The sequence below is a fragment of the Bombyx mori genome, chromosome 12 (assembly GCF_030269925.1).
Source record: "Bombyx mori chromosome 12, ASM3026992v2".
Taxonomy (NCBI): domain Eukaryota; kingdom Metazoa; phylum Arthropoda; class Insecta; order Lepidoptera; family Bombycidae; genus Bombyx; species Bombyx mori.
The window spans coordinates 4316203-4334388 of NC_085118.1; the positions used below are offsets into that span (position 1 = coordinate 4316203).

Below are 18186 nucleotides of genomic sequence, written 5' to 3' on the forward strand. Positions count from 1 at the left end.
CCTTAGAACTCAATTCTTAAGGTGGATGGTGGGATTTACGTTGTAGATGTTTATGGGCTCCAGTAACCACTTAACACCAGGTGGGCTGTGAGCTCGTCCACACATCTAAGCAATAAAAATAATAATAATAATAACAGAAAATTTCCTAAACAGTCAAAGATCTCCTCACTGACGACTCTCGTAATAAAATCGATAAGGTAGTTATTTGTTTAGGTTTGAAGGCTGGATAGGTATTGAATAATACAATTCAGTCTTCGACCTATGTCTTAAGGTAGGTTGCAGCTTCACTGCGATCTGCCTTGCCATCGTCGCTGTCGTGGCTCTGCATTATCGCTACTGTGAAAGAGAAACCCGGTCGACAGTGTATCGCGTTGCAATCCTGATTCTGACCCAGTGGTGTATCCACTGGCCTTGTATAGCCTGACGGGCCACCGTGCCGCGGGAGCTTATGTCATTGGTCGTTGACGATCGCCTCGACGAGCCGTCGGTTGAACGACCTTGGGGTGGCGCCGCGAGTCTGGTTGTCATATTGACCATGGGAGCCTCCAAACCCTGCCCGGATTCTGACCTCGGACGTCGGATGCAAGGGAAGTTGTTTGGTGGTAGGTCCCTAAAAACAACCTTGGGTCTACGATCTGCTACTAATATCTACAGATCGTCAAGTCTCACATACCCCGTGTACCATCTAGGCGTAGACGCTTCATATGAGGTTCCGCTCCCTGTCCGGAAATAAAGGTAGCGGCTTCACGAGACAATCGAAAGTACAAAAAATAAAGAAAATCACAACAAAACGCAATTATAAAAATCTCGTTTAATTTATTCCAACGTTTTATTTTAAAGTCAATAATACGTCTATAATATTCTACTACAACTGTTAATTACACACGGAATGATTGAATTCACATTAATTTAACTTAACTTACAAACTTACCCTGATATAAGGATATCTCTATGCGACGTTGGCACTGGTTTTGCCCAGGCTTTGTGAGACGCAAACCTAACTCGCTCTGCTTATGCTACTATTTACAATCATTACAGCAACTTCACAAAGAGGAAACGGTTTTATCAAAATTAAATGGAGATAACACTAGATTTTAGAGAAGTTTTTTTTTATTTATCTTTACGAATTGTTTTTAAACTTACGCACCTATTTATGTTATAAACACTATTATTTACCTATTTACACGAGATAATGGCACTTGCAACAGCGCCGAAATATCGGGAACGTGTTCAAACACGAAAGTAAAGAACCTGATAAATAATAGCGCTTATTCATCGTGAATTTGATTTTGCATATTAAGAGTAATAATTAATTTACAACAGTCTAGGCTACTAGTTTTTAAATAACTAAACATATTAACAAATAACAGTCTCGATGTCACACATCTAATTAAATCGATTTATTTACATAAAATTTTGAAACACAACACGATTACTAATTCAACGCAATATCAACAAATTTCTTAAAAATTAAATTTTTTCGCTCATACATTAAAAAAATTATAGATCGTTGCTTTTTAATTTGAAAGAAAGGAAGAGGTTGTTATAAAAAAAAAAGTTGTGACTTCAACCTCGTATCTCAGAATGGGCAATTAAGTTGTAATGTTCTTGGCTCTTGTAACCACGCCAGGAGAGCCGTGAGCTCGTTTGACCGAATGTAGGGCTGTAAAAAAAACTTTTACAAACCTAAAACAAATTTCTATTGCATAAAGCACATTCCAAAATTCGTCTTATTTTTAATTCTGTTCGTAAATTAGGAAATTGCTTGACACGCACATAGTCGAGTTTAATTCTAAATTGTTTCAAGGTATCAATATTGTTAGGTATACGATGGTTGCAAAGAAGATGAGTGTTGGTAGCCGGAATCTGTCCGCCCAGTGAGCACTACCCTGCATCGCCGCTGGACTTTCTCCTAACAAAGAAAAACAGATTTTCAAAAAGTTAGTCAGGCAATAAAAAATAAAAATACATAGTTAATTAATTATTTTAACCTAATAACTTAGACTAGAATGAATATAACAATGTCAATACCTTTGCAAATCATAAAGTTGATCTCAAGTTGTTGAAGGTATAATAATAATAATTAATAATAAATATTTACTAACAATCACGCCACGTTAACTGGTCCCGTGATAAGTTCGTAAAGAACTTGTGTTACAGGTACCAGATAACGGAAATAAATGTAAGATTTTTATTATACACATACATATATTTAATATACATCCATAACCCTGGAAAAGACATTTATATTTATCATACAAATATCTTCCCTTGGCGGGATTCGAACCCGCGACCCCCTTGTGTAGTGACCATGCACTTACCACTACACCAGACTGCCGTTAAGTAGATTGCAATTCACAAGTAAACATAGGTTTTAAAAATTCAGATTTAAACGCACATAGGGCGTAATAATTTTAGAATTAAAGAAATTTTCTTAATCAATATCATCATAATAGTACATTATAATGATTGTTTTTTATAATAAATAACATTGCTACATTTGAATCGTCTTAGTTTTTTGCACCAAGAAATTCTGCTACTTTGAATCGAAGTTATGTGACATCTAAACTATGAATTTGACTGTCATTGCCGTCTATTGCTCACAAGCTGGCATTGACAAGCGCCTCGTTCTATTAATATCATAATCTTTTATATTTAGGAGCTAACTGACACTATTGTTTTGTACAGCTGAGTCGAGAATCGAATAGCGGTAGCAGTCAGAATGGTCTAAAGGATATGACGCCCTGTGCGTAATATATATAATATATTTAAGTATGTATGGATATATCTTGTGAGTGAGCTCGTATAGATAGGTGCCACTCTTCTGTCGCGAAGCAAAATTGCGCTGGAATGCTGGTTTGAAAGATGTGGCGGCTGTGGTACTAAAAAACTGATACTTAAAGAAGATTCTGCGAAGCACTGCTCTTGCTAGGGCTAGTGTTAGCAAACTATCTCAGTTTGAATCCGTGAGCTCATCTACCCATCTGGGCATAGTTAGAACAGCCCCATAGACTAATAGCGAATAGGTAACAAAATAAGAAAAAAAACAATGCGTGTGTCACTAGTCTAAGAAGAAAAATTAAGCATCCTTGTTAAATTATGTGTAGGTTGAAATTATTGGTACCCATATAAAAGAAAATATTTGTTTAGAGCCATTGTGCGTCTAATATTGAGCTGCCAATCAACTGTGCTGTCACGAAAATGTGAAAAAAACTATCACGTAATTTTCTTCAAAATGAACCCACCATATGAAAAGACTTCAGTTCATTGTGATTCCAATAATGTCCCTAGGCTTGACCCGACGTACGTCTAGCCCACATAATTTAACATAATTTCTGGATGACACATGTTACCTCCGCAAAAATATGTTATTCATGATATAAGGACGTGCTTGACTTATTTATAAGCTTAACATCAAACTAGTGATTTTTTTTATTGCTTAGATGGGTGGACGAGCTCACAGCCCACCTGATGTTAAGCGGTTACTGGAGCCCATAGACATCTACAACGTAAATGCGCCACCCACCTTGAGATATAAGTTCTAAGGTCCCAGATAGTTACGGCTATCCCACCCTTCAAAAGAAAAAGCATGATTGCTTCACAGCAGAATTATAACACTGCAGAAATAAATAGTGATTATTATTTACACATTTTCCAGCAAATCCAGCAGAAAATTGTACAAAATAAAATTGTTTATTCGTTACACGATTTAATAACTAGCTATAGTGAAACAATTTTGTTACGAGATCGTGTGGCTTACCCTACAAACAATACAAAGTTAATTTATTTCCATTTATACAAGACCAATAAACATAATACAAGTTTGAATTAGTTCACTAATAATACGTTTTATTAGCGAACTATTCTGAAACTGTTACAGTAATATCAGTTAAGGATAACAGCTTCATTGATTGGTTCCAAATCTGAATTATTTTGTGTGAAACGTTTAATGAATTTTCAATATCGTCCTAATTGTTAATTGAATTTGTTGATTGCCTATTTTGTCTCATTCGTTGTTTAGGTTTACGTTCATATCTAATATTAATACAATATGCTGCTCTATTGAAAGTTAAACTATTCTTACACTAGCTATTTTATTTATTGCTTAGATGGGCGGACCAGCTCACAGCCTAGTGTTAAGTGGTTACTGGAGCCCATAGACATCTACGACGTGAACTTATATCTCAAGGTGGGTGCTTGAGATATAAGTTCTAAGGTCTCAAGTATAGTTACAGCGGCTGCCCCACCCTTCAAACCGAAACGCATTACTGCTTCACGGCAGAAATAGGCAGGGTGGTGGTGCCGACCGACCCGCGCAGAATCACAAGAGGTCCTACCACCACTAACTACGCAAATTATAATTTTTCGGTTTTGACCGTAGAAGTCAATTATGAACATTTTGTTATGTAGGTACATATTTCATTAGAAAAATTGATACCCGCCTGCGAGAGTCGAACACCGTTGTATCGCTAGATACGAATGCACCGGACGTCTTATCGTTTAGGCCCCGGCGACTTCATCTATACTCTCCACTCCACTCTATCTATACTCTCCGGTTACCACTTAACACCGGGGGCCGTGATATCGTCCACCCATCTTAACAATAAAAAAGATGTAGTGTCGTGGGACATCAGGTAAGAAAGAAGAAGAAGAAAGAAAGAAAAGAAAGAAGGAGAAAGAGAAAGGTATTATACACTACTCGCTTGTGTATACGACTGTCGCGCCTGCGCGCGTCTCATTTAACGGTTTTATTCCACGGACTTTTTCTTACGGTTTTACTATCACATTTTTTTCACTTCGGTCGCGTAGAAAAATCCCTATCTCCTCCAAGCCTGCCGTAAGGAACTTCGTTCCAATAAATAAGAACAAAAAGAAATTAATTCGCATCAAACAAAGCCGTTCATGTGTTCCGGTATCTATAAACACGTCCGAAAGTACACGTGACGTTGTTGAAGCCACATCGCGGTTTGATAGCAAAGCGTAATTTAGGACTTCGTTCCGAGGTTTATTTGGAAACGGATCCGTTGTTTGAAGCAAAAGTTAAATGTTTGCTAAAACAAGTACCAAGAGAAGTTTCAAATTGTTTACTGTTTGTTTTTAGTGGAGGTGCAGAATTCATATGTGTGTAGTAAGTACCATTCGATAATAATCCGGCTACAAACTGGGATACTCTGTACTAAGGAATTCAGAGACCGAAATACATACTTATAAACGTTTATATAGTCAGGTATATATATTGAGACCTTACAACTTATGTCTCAAAATTGTTACAGTTATTAAATCAACAGTTGAGTTGTGTAACAAATAAACAATTTTATTTTGTACATATTTCAGATCAGATTCGAAATCTGTTGTGGTGCTGGGAAATGTGTAAATAATAATCACTATTTATTTCTACCGTGTAATAATGCTTATTTCTGCCGTGAAGCAGCGTTTCGGTTTGAAGGGTGGGGCAGCCGTTGTAACTATACTGCGACGTTAGAACTTTATATCTCAAGGTGGGTGGCGCATTTACGCTGTAGATGTCTATGGGCTCCGGTAACCACTTAACACTTGGTGGGCCGTGAGCTCGTCCAACGGTCTAACCAACAAATAAAAAAAATTAAACATTTAGAAAAAGAGCAAACACAAACTTGTTCATCACACGAATGTTTGCCCGAATTAGGAATTGAAACACGACCCTAGTAGAGGGGGCTACTGTGCCACTGAGTTAGTCGTAGATATGATTACGATAAATACAGGGGCTTGATAAAAGTGATGACCTTAATCTAATTACATCTGCCTTCAAAGTAAATTTTATCATAAATAGTGTACTAAATAATAGTTTAAAAAACTAACAAAATACGCTTTTATTGAAAATCCAACAAAAAAATTGAAAATAAATTTTAATAAATTTGATATAAAAATAGTGTAAAAAATTGATTTTATTGTAAAAAATGCGTGGGGTGCTTTTCAGGATTATCAAAATAACCCTTCTACTCATATCTGTTCATAACATATTTATAACTACTGATACCATGCACCCCACGCTTTTTTTACAATTAAATTTTTCTTGTTTTTTTTAACTATTATTTATTTTTCATTTTTTAGCGGAATTTCAATTTTTTAATTATTTTTTATAATTTTTTTTTTGTATTGAATTGTCATCAGTCCATAATAAGTATACCAAATTTCGAGTTAATCAAAATCATGTTGAAAGATTCCGCTACATACTAACATACTAACCTCTGAAGCTAATAAAAGCGTATTAAAAAGTACAGTTGTCTTACCCGTAAGCACATGAACTCTTGCAGTAGCTGACTGTGCGTTGTCTGGTGCGCATTGATACGCGCCTGCGTCGGTCGTGCGGGCAGCTTGTACTAATAGTCGGCTGCTACTATGAACACCTTTCTCGGTCACCAACGATATCCCACCGCGGGTCGAGTCGAAGTTTATCGTCTGTTAGTAATAGGAACGTGGAATAAATGATCAAGTTAAAAAAAACGTATCTTATACCTTTAAACGAGCAATTCTTGTATATATATATATATATACATATATATATATATATATACTTATATATTCTGAATCTCGGAAACAGCTCGAACGATTTTCATAAAATATAGTATACAAGGGATTTCGGGGGCGATAAATCGATCTAGCTACGATTTATTTTCAGAAAGTGTTGTTTTATTCGTGTTTTCAATATTGGCGAATAATAATACTATTTTTCTTAATTGAGGGCAACTAACCGCTTTAAAGACACAACAAGATAGCGTTATCAAAAAAAAAACCAGCACAGCTCGGTCATCATCTAGTATAAGTAAACAGCTACAGAGTTAGTGGGTTTTCAGTTTGTCCTATGATTTGAACGAATCGTGAGAAAATTGCAGCGTATTAAGTCGTCGTGGCCTAACAGATGAGACATCATTCGGCTTACATATACAATTATATATAATTATATATATCTTCAAATCCATTAGATAGATTTATTTCTTAACTATTGCATAGTTTTGTCGTGGGCTTTGAGCGCGACGACCGAATCAAGAAATTCCGTGACGTAAATAAAACCTAACACCCTCCACTCCGCCTACCATGTAGCTCGCGTTTAACACATTCACGCATTGCGCTTGTGTAGTGTTTGTGAATAAACGCGCGGCGTGACGTCGCACTGCAGGCGCATCATGAATAGATTGCCTATCTCTCTCTCGCGTGGTCTTATTTTATTATTGTTTTAATATTAAATTATTATTGTCTAATTATAATTGCATAAATTGATAAAAAATCCTATGCAATAGCTTTACCGCGCCAGTCCCCAGGTGCAACACGTGTTTTTTTTTATTTGCCTATTACCTAAAGATAGGGCGGACTATTTGCCGGCGCCAATAGGTACCACCATCCAGTCTATTTATTATGCCGCGAAGCATTCATACGCTTCGGATAAAAGGAAAAGAAGCTAAAGAAAGAGCCTTATATAACACAATTGAGTCTTTGAACTCATTTGTCAAGGTTGGAGGAAGTATTCGAATTGTGACGCTGCGATAAGACATTAAGTGAGCTCACCTATCGATTTAGGGCAAAGAAATGTGAAATTGGAAATCCGTTGCTATCTTCCTTACATTAAGGAAAGATTTTCCATCGAGTGAATAACCTTTACAAAAATAACACAATTCAACAAACACTTAACTTACTCAAAGTTTATTTACTTAAAGCACCAAATGTATTGTTAATAAAAGTGAAAACACTAAATGAAAGTTTCTCTACCGTTGTTTAACTTAATTTATTTGACAATAAATCTCCAAAAGAGCCTACGTTTCTAACTTCATAATGTTCACAATATCTTAACAGCGTCTTACTTAATTACAATTTTTATTACGATTTCATTCAAACTTACGCTAAATGTTTATCACTAATTAATTTTTTTAATATTAAACAAGTGGGAAAAGCCTTTGTAATAGAGCTTTTTATGATCATTTTTATAATAACTTGCACCTTTTACTTATAGACGAACCAAAACACATTTATGTATAATATCACAGTATTTTTCATTCACGATTCAGTCTATAATAAAAAAAAAAATATGTTTTGGGGTAAACAAAAGTTTGCTGATGGTATAGAGGACTTTTGGAGTAACTCCCACTGTCGATTATCTTTTCACTTAAATATCCCCTAAAGATTGAGATTGAAGGGAGAAATAGATATAATATATAATATATAGATAAATATAATAATATATAAATCTATTGTAATTGGAATAAATATCAATTCAATACGAAAATATTCATGTGCATAATAACACAATAATGTTTTTGAAATATAAATAATTCTAACCGAATCGTCCAATTCCAATTAAATCAAAACTGAATATGAATTTTCAGTTATCACATTCCAGTAATTAACATTCTCAATCAACTTTTGATTATTTCCAGTAATTATCATTTCAAATTTGTCATGTTGCAATTTCATAATTAAAATTTTTGAAAGTTGAAATATCTTAAAACTTTCAATGGCTTTCTAAATGCAATTTTACAATTCTCAGAATATAAGCTGCACGGGGTCTTCTTCGGTCATGTTTTTAACGAATAAAAATTGAATTGATAAGTGAAAGAGCTTTCGGCACATCTTGTGTTAAATGGTTATCGGTGCACGGGCATCACAATTTAACTATCGTCACCATTATTAAGCCACAAGCTAAAGTCTTAATTGTATAATTTAAAGGCTGTGCGACCCTACAAAGCGAAATCTATATCTGCTTCGTGACAAAAATAAGTAGGATGCTGATACCTATCCGTGTAGGCTTACACTTAGCCCAATTGTCTGTAATAAAATTTTGCTCAAAACTATAAGTAAATTAAAATATCTATGGCCTTTCTTTGCGTAGCACATAAAAATTAACATGTTTTTACCGCCTTAATCATTTTTGAACTATTGATATTGTAGTATATTTTAAAATTGTTTGATTAATAATAGTACATACGTAGTTACGTATTGTTACTGCTATTAACATTCTTCAAATAAATAGTCTGTTTTGAAATCTAGGTTGCACTTTATGAAATAATCGAAACTATACCTAGCAATACGATATCCTTACTAGTGCCTTACCTTCCCTCGATGTGACCAGTTAATTGTACTTGGAGGTTCTGGAGTGTGCCGAACAATGCAAGTGAGGTTTATAGTGGAACCAGCGTAAATAAATATATCTGGTCCACCTAATACTTCTGTCTCGGGTTCTGTGAACAAAAAAGTAACTATTTATTGGATTGAACTTTGATTTATCACTATTTATTACTAGCCACTAAGATTTTAGCCACGTAGCGGAAAGTCGTTGCTAGATTAAGGACTCCGCCAAATAAATTCCCGTTTAAAATTTTGTAAGTTCTTTGCCAAAGTTCAATCGCAGTTCAACAAGTGATTAGAATTTGGACCCATAAACCATACCACCATATTATCTCTAAACTCCTTATGTTCTAGTATTACTGTGGTACACAAGTGATAACGGCTACTCACAATCAGGTTAAGCGTATTCTCATTTAACTTACAAGAAAAAAATCTATAAACAATTATCTAAGCTATGATTTCTTTTTTCAGTGAAATATTCATAGTATTTTCCAATTGTTTCAAGTGTTCAATATTAAAAGCTAAAAGCTACAATAGAAAAAAATGAAAAACGTGCTCATATTGTACTTGAGATAAGAAGCATATTTCACGGAAGACATCTTACGACTTTTTGTTCATTAGTTCAAACAGACAAAAGTTGAACAAGTAAAAGAAATTGAGAGACAGATGTGCCTGAAAGGTTTGGAGCGATCACTGAGGCGCGAACCTTGTAAAGGGAAACCTATATAACCTTTTGTAAAAGAATTCGGATCTCGTTTTACTGAAGTCCGTAACAAATTTACAACGTTCAATACAGATCTATTGAATACTTGTTCGTATTTGCTTCAGGAAACGAAATGAGGTGTTGTATCTCTTGTGTATTCTTCGAAAAGGGTTCGTACTGAGCCTATTGAATGCTGACAGAGAAGCTGTCTGAATATCATTTTGTACTTTTTTTATTGCTTAGATGGGTGAACGAGCTCACGGCCCACCCAATGTTAAGTAGTTACCAGAGTCCATAGACATCTCAACAAAAATTCCGCTACCCATGCATAGACATGAGTACGGTCTCAGTTTTTACAGTACAACGACTGCCCCACTCTTTAAGCCGAAATGTATTACTGCTTTCAGGCAGAAACAGGTGGACTGGTAGTATCTACCCATGCGGACTCATAAGACATCATACTAAATATTTTATGTGGATTATTTAGGACCCACTACGAATCTTATCAACCTTTATCAACCAAAGTGATCAACCTTGCGTTAAAATTATTTACGTGGGTTATTAAGGATTAATTACGTAGCCTATTTTAGTTCACCTAATGCTGCCTTTGTGAGAGCTTGCCGTCTGTTCATTAACAGCGTGAATACTACAGCTGAGGTGATGTTGAGCGCTATGAAATCTTTTAAAAGTCCGTTTGAAAGAATGCCATGAATGCCCTTCATTCCAGAACCGAATGATAAAATGTTGCAAAAATTGTGTCTCTTTCAAGATGTATGAATGTAATGATTCCAGGAAGTAAGGCCTGATTGTACTTGTGTGGTGGTTAGTGCGATGGTACTAAACAAAAAGGATTGGGTCATCTTAAATAAATCAGAGCGCTCCTCACGGAAACTGAGTTGTAAATCAAAGAAAGTGCCTATTTTTGGGCCGGGAGCCGAACCTACGAAGTTCCCTAGGGGGCGCGCGTGTTATGTAGATGGTCCGTAGATGCTGAGAGCACGCTGCTGACCTAATGGATTAAATTTAGGGCCCTAATCACTAAAAGAGTCTCCCACACTCTCATCCTAGCCTCCGATCCGCCCCGAGGTCAGAACCTGAGCATCTAAGGGGGCTACCGCGGTCAACACTACAACCAGATGCGCAGCCACCCCAAGAATGCCCGACTGACGGAGCCTTCGAGGCGAAACGAAGGCTCTGGAACGTCAGCCGTCTCGGCATAGAATCCTGTGAGACGGTGTGTGACCGGCTGGCGGTCACTCTTTTCATAATGTCACACCTGGGCACCGCGCTAGTGCTTATACCCCTTCAGATGGGCCGTACCCCGGCTCGACAGCGATGGATATTTGCGGAGAGGGAAGAGCTCTCTTGTGAGTCCTTTATTACTGGTGGTAGGACCTCTTGTGAGTCCGCACGGGTGAGTACCACCACCCTGCCTATTTCTGCCGTGAAGCAGTAATGAGTTTCGGTTTGAAGGGTGGGGCAGCCTTTGTAACTATACTTGAGACCTTAGAACTTGTATCTCAAGGTGGGTGGTGCATTTACGTTGTGAATGTCTATGGGCTCCAGTAACTACTTAACACCAGGTGGGCTGTGAGCTCGTCCACTCATCTAGGCAATAAAAAAAAAATCTTGTCCCGTCAAGTCCTTCTGCAAGATAGTGAAATCCCAGAAGTCGAGTATCGTCTCCTAGACGTGGCGCTGCGGAGCATCGTATGCACGATGGTCAGCCGCGAAAGGTCCTCCCCACAACCTGACGAGGGCGACTCGCTGTTCCACCCAGGCAGTGCAGCGGACGAATATGTGCTCCACGGTGTCTTTTTCATCGCGGCAAATGAAAGAAAGTACCTACCGCTTAATGAATTTTTGTACAGATTTATTAAAATCGCATAGCTGCGAATTATCGGATCCTTAGTTTTCCGGCTGATAACGAAGGTTTTTCTTACACATTTTTAACACAACACTCGAGAACGATAATTATCTATTGTATTATGTGTGTTCACAATATACTTAAATACATTTTTAAGCAAGTTTTTTTTGTATTTGTATATACACGTGTAAAATAAAAAAGACCCTTGAGAAGGCACGATTTCTATTTTTTCTTTTTGCCCTTACAACGGGAGCTTAACTTTGTACTCGAAAAATTCATACAAAAATCTCATATATTATCTGTGTAACGGACAAATGAACAACGTTTATAGATGGATAGCCCATACAGGATCACCTATTTAGCGTTATATTTTTTCTTTTTGAGTTCAGGAAACCAAAAACACCTAACAAGTGTGCCCAAACCATTTTCGCGACCAAGGACTAGTTTGTTTGTAATAAAACCCAGCCAAGCCAACGCATTTAGGCAAAATAGGCCAAATTGTAGCAGTGGCTGCACTTACCCATGTAAGCTAAAAATACGTAAATTGTAATTAATTCTAGTTTATTTTTTCAGAAAATCAGCTTTGGAATTAAAAGAAAAAAAATATTATGATGAGTCTGTAAAAAAATGTAATAAATATATAAATCGTCATATAATCTATTATGCTTGTAACAAAAACCCAAATATTTACTTTAACATAATAGTTTGGACGTAGCTAATGATAAAACAAATAACTCACCAAACACACATTGAGTATTGTTTACCGAAATTTTCCTCTATATAGTTTCATTAATACATAAGAAAGTTTTCCCGGCACTTATGTAACTTTCCGAGGTGGAAGCAAATATTCACCGTTAGATTAGCACTTTGAAATTGGGTCGGAACAAACAATTTAACTAGCCTCGTATATTTGTCTAGTACAATCTGAAATGACAATACGAAGTTTGAAGACAAGTAAGTTGCAGCGAAAAAATAATTTCCAGTTCCGTAATCTAGTGATAGACCTCTAGTGATAATTAATACGCAAGATTAAAAACTTAAAAAGTGCTTCTTTGAAATCTATGTTTTTTTTATTTTTTTATTGCTTAGGTGGGTGGACGAGCTCACAGCCCACCTGATGTTAAGTGGTTACTGAAGCCCATAGACATCCACAACGTAAATGCGCCACCCACCTTGACAATGCGCCACCCACCTCTATTCACCCACCACCCACCCATCTATGTTATTAATGTCATTAAAATTACGGGACACACCTTGTTTTTTGTATATTCAATAAAAAGTTACATCTTCACTTCAAAAATGTGTCGAAAATGGAACCATTATTATATAGGTCCGTTTTATATGTTTTAGTTATTCCGATCCGGTAGATTCTACGAAGCACGGCTCTTGCTAGGGTTCGTGTTAGCAACGTCGTCAGGTTTGAGCCCCGTGAGCTCACCTACTAGGTGAGCCTTAAGGTTTTTTTTTAATGCTTAGGTGGGTGGGCGATCTCACAGCCCACCTGGTGTTAAGTGGTTACTGGAGCCTATGGACATCTACAACGTAAATGCGCCACCCACCTTGAGATATAAGTTCTAAGATCTCACTATAGTTCAAACCGAAACGCATTACTGCTTCATGGCAGAAATAGGCAGGGCGGTGGTACCTACCCGCGCGAACTCACAAGAGGTCCTACCACCAGTAACTGTACGCTAAAATAGCCTCTCAAAGCTATCACCTTAAGTAGGAAAAAAAAAGACCTTATTTTTATCTGGTTCCCGCTATTCCCGATCTTAAATGTTTTTTTTTTTAATTTTATATTCACACTAGTTTAATATTGTACGTATACGTATAACAACACTCGCAAATGCCTACAATTAAAGTCAATCATCAATATCACACAAATTCTATTTAAAAAAAAAAGTTTTACACGGCTCGAGCAAAACAAAGTATGTGTCTAATATTTTTGTTTGTCAACATCAGAAGTAGCTTTAGCTTAATAGACATAAGGTCGTCTTCGGTTTATATAAATATTCCTAAAACGAAGATATTCGCTCCGTCTCTGTTATGTACGTTCAAGAATCACTTAGAAAGATAGAGAAGGCATAATTATTTTGGTTATTGTTCATTCGGTTATCTGAAATAATCTCAATACCTGATAGGTGCCTGTTAGCGATGCCAATAACGTTATCTTACTGAACTGACAACGGTTTTCAGTTACGTTACAGTTATAATACATTATGTATAGCGAGAGAGAGAGAGAGAGAGTATTCTTTACTGTACAAAAAAAAAAAAAACAGTGCGATACATTAAATACAAAAAAAGTACAATTGGCGGTCTTATCGCTAAGAGCGATCTCTTCCAGACAACCATCAGGTGGACAAGAATCATTTGGAAACGAATTACGCGCGGTGTACCAATCCATTGAAACCACGGAATAGATTATTTATCTATTCCGTGATTGAAACCTAATTACAATATATTTTTTACGAGAGCAGTTTCTCATTTGTCTGGAGCTCTTGTGTCCTAGACATCCCTGTAGTTTTAAACTTCACCGTGCGAAACGTGAAGAACCAATTCACATAGAAGAGCGAAGTTGTTTATTTAACTTCGGTTTCCCACTTCCAGAACTTTCCATTGAAATATCGCAGCGAGATTTTTCCTTCTTTCTTTCGCCACGGAATACCGAAATAACTTATTTGAATCGTACGCCATTCAGGTGCTTTGGACTATGCCCAAATAGCTATTTTACTTTTGTATTGAGTATTGAATAACATGTATTCTGAATAGAAGCTTAGCATTACGGATTTCTGGTAATATTGCCTACCTTTTTATTATTATTTGGAATATATCATTTCAATATCTGCGTTTTGTAATTAAAGAGTATAAATTTGTGGTTGTCACAAATCACATGGAAATTTGTGTACAGCTTAATATAAATTAAATACAGTTTATTGCATAACAAAATTCATTTCCGTTGCATTTATTTTCAGTACACTGTAACTAGTTTCCTTTTACAAGAAGAATAAGTATTTACATATGTTGGTTTACCTATATTAATGATTTCAAACATTTAAATTTATTCCAAACATGATACGTTAGATATTCCATATCAATTTTAACAGCTTGTACGTATATTTGTTAAGAGTATCGCGATTACCAATCGAACGACTTGACAACAACCAACTTGACACAAAAAATAACACAAAAAACAAGATTTTAGATTTAGGTGTTGCAACCATCTGATGTTCTTCCAAAGTTGAAGCTGCGATTTGATAGAATAACAAATTGGATCGCATTATTACTACCGGTTAAGATAAACAAGATGAACCTTCCCGTGCAGATTTACTTTACGCATTACCACTTCTAAATCACAATTTGTGATAGCGGCATGCTTAGAATAAAAGTTACAGACTTAGAGTTATACATACATAGTTTAACAGTAAAACTACTGACGCAATTCACAAATATGCAAACATTAAAAAAAATATATATTGCGACACGAGAAAGATCAAAACTCACCCACAATATTGAGGAAGACAGCATGTCCGATGGGTGGTGTGGTCGAGATCTGACACTCGTACTGGCCGGAGTCGCGTCGCTGTGGACTGCGGATTCGAAGTGCCCACTCCTCGGAGCGCGGCTTGTGCTGCGCCTCGAAGCGCTGATCCGACGTGTAAGTATATCGTCCCACAGTCAGCAAATGGATATCTCGATGCCTCACCCATGATACCTAATAAATTAATCACAAATAAAAGCGTCTCAATACTAGACTCAAGGTAAACGATAAATAGGTGATAAATAGAAGTCGTCGTGGCCTAAAGGACAAGACGTCCGGTGTCCCAAAAATGTATTTAAAAAATATTCACAATTGACTTCCACGGCGAAGGAATAACATCGTGTAATAAAAATCAAACCCGCAAAATTATAATTTGCGTAATTACTGGTGATAGGACCTCTTGTGAATCCGCACGCGTAGGTACCACCACCCTGCCTATTTCTGCCGTGAAGCAGTAATGCGTTTCGGTTTGAAGGGTGGGGCAGCCGTTGTAACTATACTTGAGATCTTAGAACTTATATCTCCAGGTGGGTGGCGCATTTACGTTGTAGATGTCTATGGGCTCCAGTAACCACTTAACACCAGGTCGGCTGTGAGCTCGTCCATCGGCTCGCGATGCGATACACCGCCAACCGCTCGCTCTTACGATTTTATTCGCCCCATGGCCATCAGCGGGAGGAACCGCCACGTATAACCTAACGTGCTCGTTTAGTTCCCACTGGCGATCGTTCGGTTCATGTGACACCCGCTTGTAAGTTTTTTTTTTGCCAATTTGACAGAAATGGACAAATACCTCTTTTATACCACTATTAACAGCGGAACACTGAGTATCGTCAGCTTCCACAATCGCCTTTGTTTCGTCATATTCGGCAACTTCGGGGTAATATTTATAGATCAAAATTGAAATGTCGGAAGCGTTTAAACCAATAGCGAGTCGCGCGTTTGTTTGTAGTGTTCACTCCATACACATAATTAATGCTGTGAGACGTTTGTCTGGCATTAATGCCGCGACGGAACTCGTGTTCCATAATAAATCGAATTTGTATCGTGATGAAATGGAGGAAAAAGATACAAATGTAATGGAAACACTAATCAATAAACAAAGTTCTGAATTTGAAAATATAATTTTATATTTGTTTGAGAAAAAATTTAGTTAAATTAGAATTTATTGCCAGCCATATACAAATTAGGTTTGAAATAGCCAGTATTGTAATACAGCAACTTTATAATATATATAGGTCATATCTATCTTGATCTATTATATATACATATAGCATTCGTTACGATATTTCCAAAACTATCGCTCTGATATGGAGACTATAAACTTGGCACGATGCTTCTTTTACGATATAAGCGCTCACTCAAAACGGATTTTACGTAAATCACCACCAGAATGAAATTTTCATCTACGATCGCCAACGTTATGTTTGCAATCTAAGAGCATAGCAACTGTTGCCATGGTAACCGTTGCTAAAGGACTGGTAGTTTATGGAACCAGAGAGTGAGACAAGTAATACCTCACGGAAAATTGGACTTAAAAAATGAAAATGCAACGTGATCCGTTTCTTTTTAATTCAAAACTAATCGCAGGTGAAATTGCAAGGCACATTTAGTATAATAATGAATAATAATAATATAATATAATGTGAATAAAAAAAAATTTACATGAGCTTTAAATAACAGGGACAAACAGATAACTTTACCAAATATCCTCGCTAAATATATATTATCGTTCCTTTGCTTCGAATAATTTCGCATCTTTGGCTAATCATAATGGTATCCTCGATAACTAATCTGCTGGATTGGAACGTCCAACTAACTTGAGAAGGGTCGCAACATAATAATATGGCGATAAAGGGATACAGAACCCTTCTTCCAAAAAAAAACAAATTAAGATGCTCGGAGGCTTATTTCAAAAGCATTCCTTGATAAACAGTCCTAAATGTTTCTTGTTTGTAAGTCCCTAACAATAAGTTATCTATCGTATTTTTGTATAAAAACATAAGTTTTGTTCACTTGTTGCGTGCAATAAAAAAAAAATGCAATATGAAAAGTTAACCCTGCGCATTTTTATGACTATTGTATCATCGACAAACGTATGATCTCGAACAACTTAAATCTAATATAATTATTTATTGAAAAGACTCACTATTGCGATCACTATATGACAGATATTATTCATCAGACAAACACAGAAGCGAAATAGAAAGTTCTCGAATTTTCGCTCATGAATAAAACTAGTATGAAACTAGTAAACTACCTCTTTGATACTGGATTGGATATTACAATACTCGTACGAGATTGTACGAGTATTGCTTACTCACGACACCTGTTACAAAATTGAACATCTTTATCAAAACAGGCAAAATGGAAGTGAGACAATATTGGAACTCGGAGTGCAAATTGGACCAATTTCCGAATCGTGCAAGCTATCGAATTTGCTCTTCTCTCCTAATATTTGATACGATGTGTTTATTTCCTAATTTGACAGTAATGAGACATTTGAAAAATATTCAAAAAAGTAGCTATGAAATCCTGTGAAAATTTCCAAAGTAATTTTAAGTCAACTCCATGTTTTTTTTATGATACATGGAGAATACACACAGATATGTGCCTCCTCTTGCTGCCTTCTGGCCAGGCCTTGAGCTTGCCTTTCTATCTTGGTGAAGATGTAAAAGCCTCAAATACTAATAAAATCTCCAAAAACAAAAGAAAAGAAACATCTATCTCTCCCGCACACCCAATCTAAATATTACTAACGATATTTTAATGACGACAACATCATGAATCACAATCGCTTTATGTGTTATCTAACTACATATTATTATATAAATCACAAAAATCGAAACTATTCTAACTTAGTCATTTCTGTAGGGAATCACTTAGCTATCTTTTTATTTTAGATTCTTGCGTATATTGATTTTTAGTGTAAAAATAATAAACATGTTGGAGGATATTGAGATTATTATTTTAATTTGTTCT

At 36.3% G+C, this 18186-nt stretch overlaps 1 protein-coding gene across 1 annotated transcript in view; it reads right to left on the reverse strand.

Annotated features, from left to right (window-relative positions):
* Positions 1–796: 796 nt before the first annotated feature.
* Positions 797–18186, reverse strand: part of LOC101737162 (carcinoembryonic antigen-related cell adhesion molecule 1) — a 47456-nt gene continuing 30066 nt past the window's right edge. Inside the window, exons 4-7 of the mRNA XM_004929394.5 lie at positions 15168–15378; positions 9082–9209; positions 6270–6438; positions 797–1912 (exon numbers count right to left, since the gene is read on the reverse strand). Of these exons, the coding sequence (XP_004929451.1) occupies positions 1803–1912; positions 6270–6438; positions 9082–9209; positions 15168–15378 (618 nt within the window). The 3' untranslated portion in view covers positions 797–1802. The remainder of the gene's footprint in view (positions 1913–6269; positions 6439–9081; positions 9210–15167; positions 15379–18186) is intronic.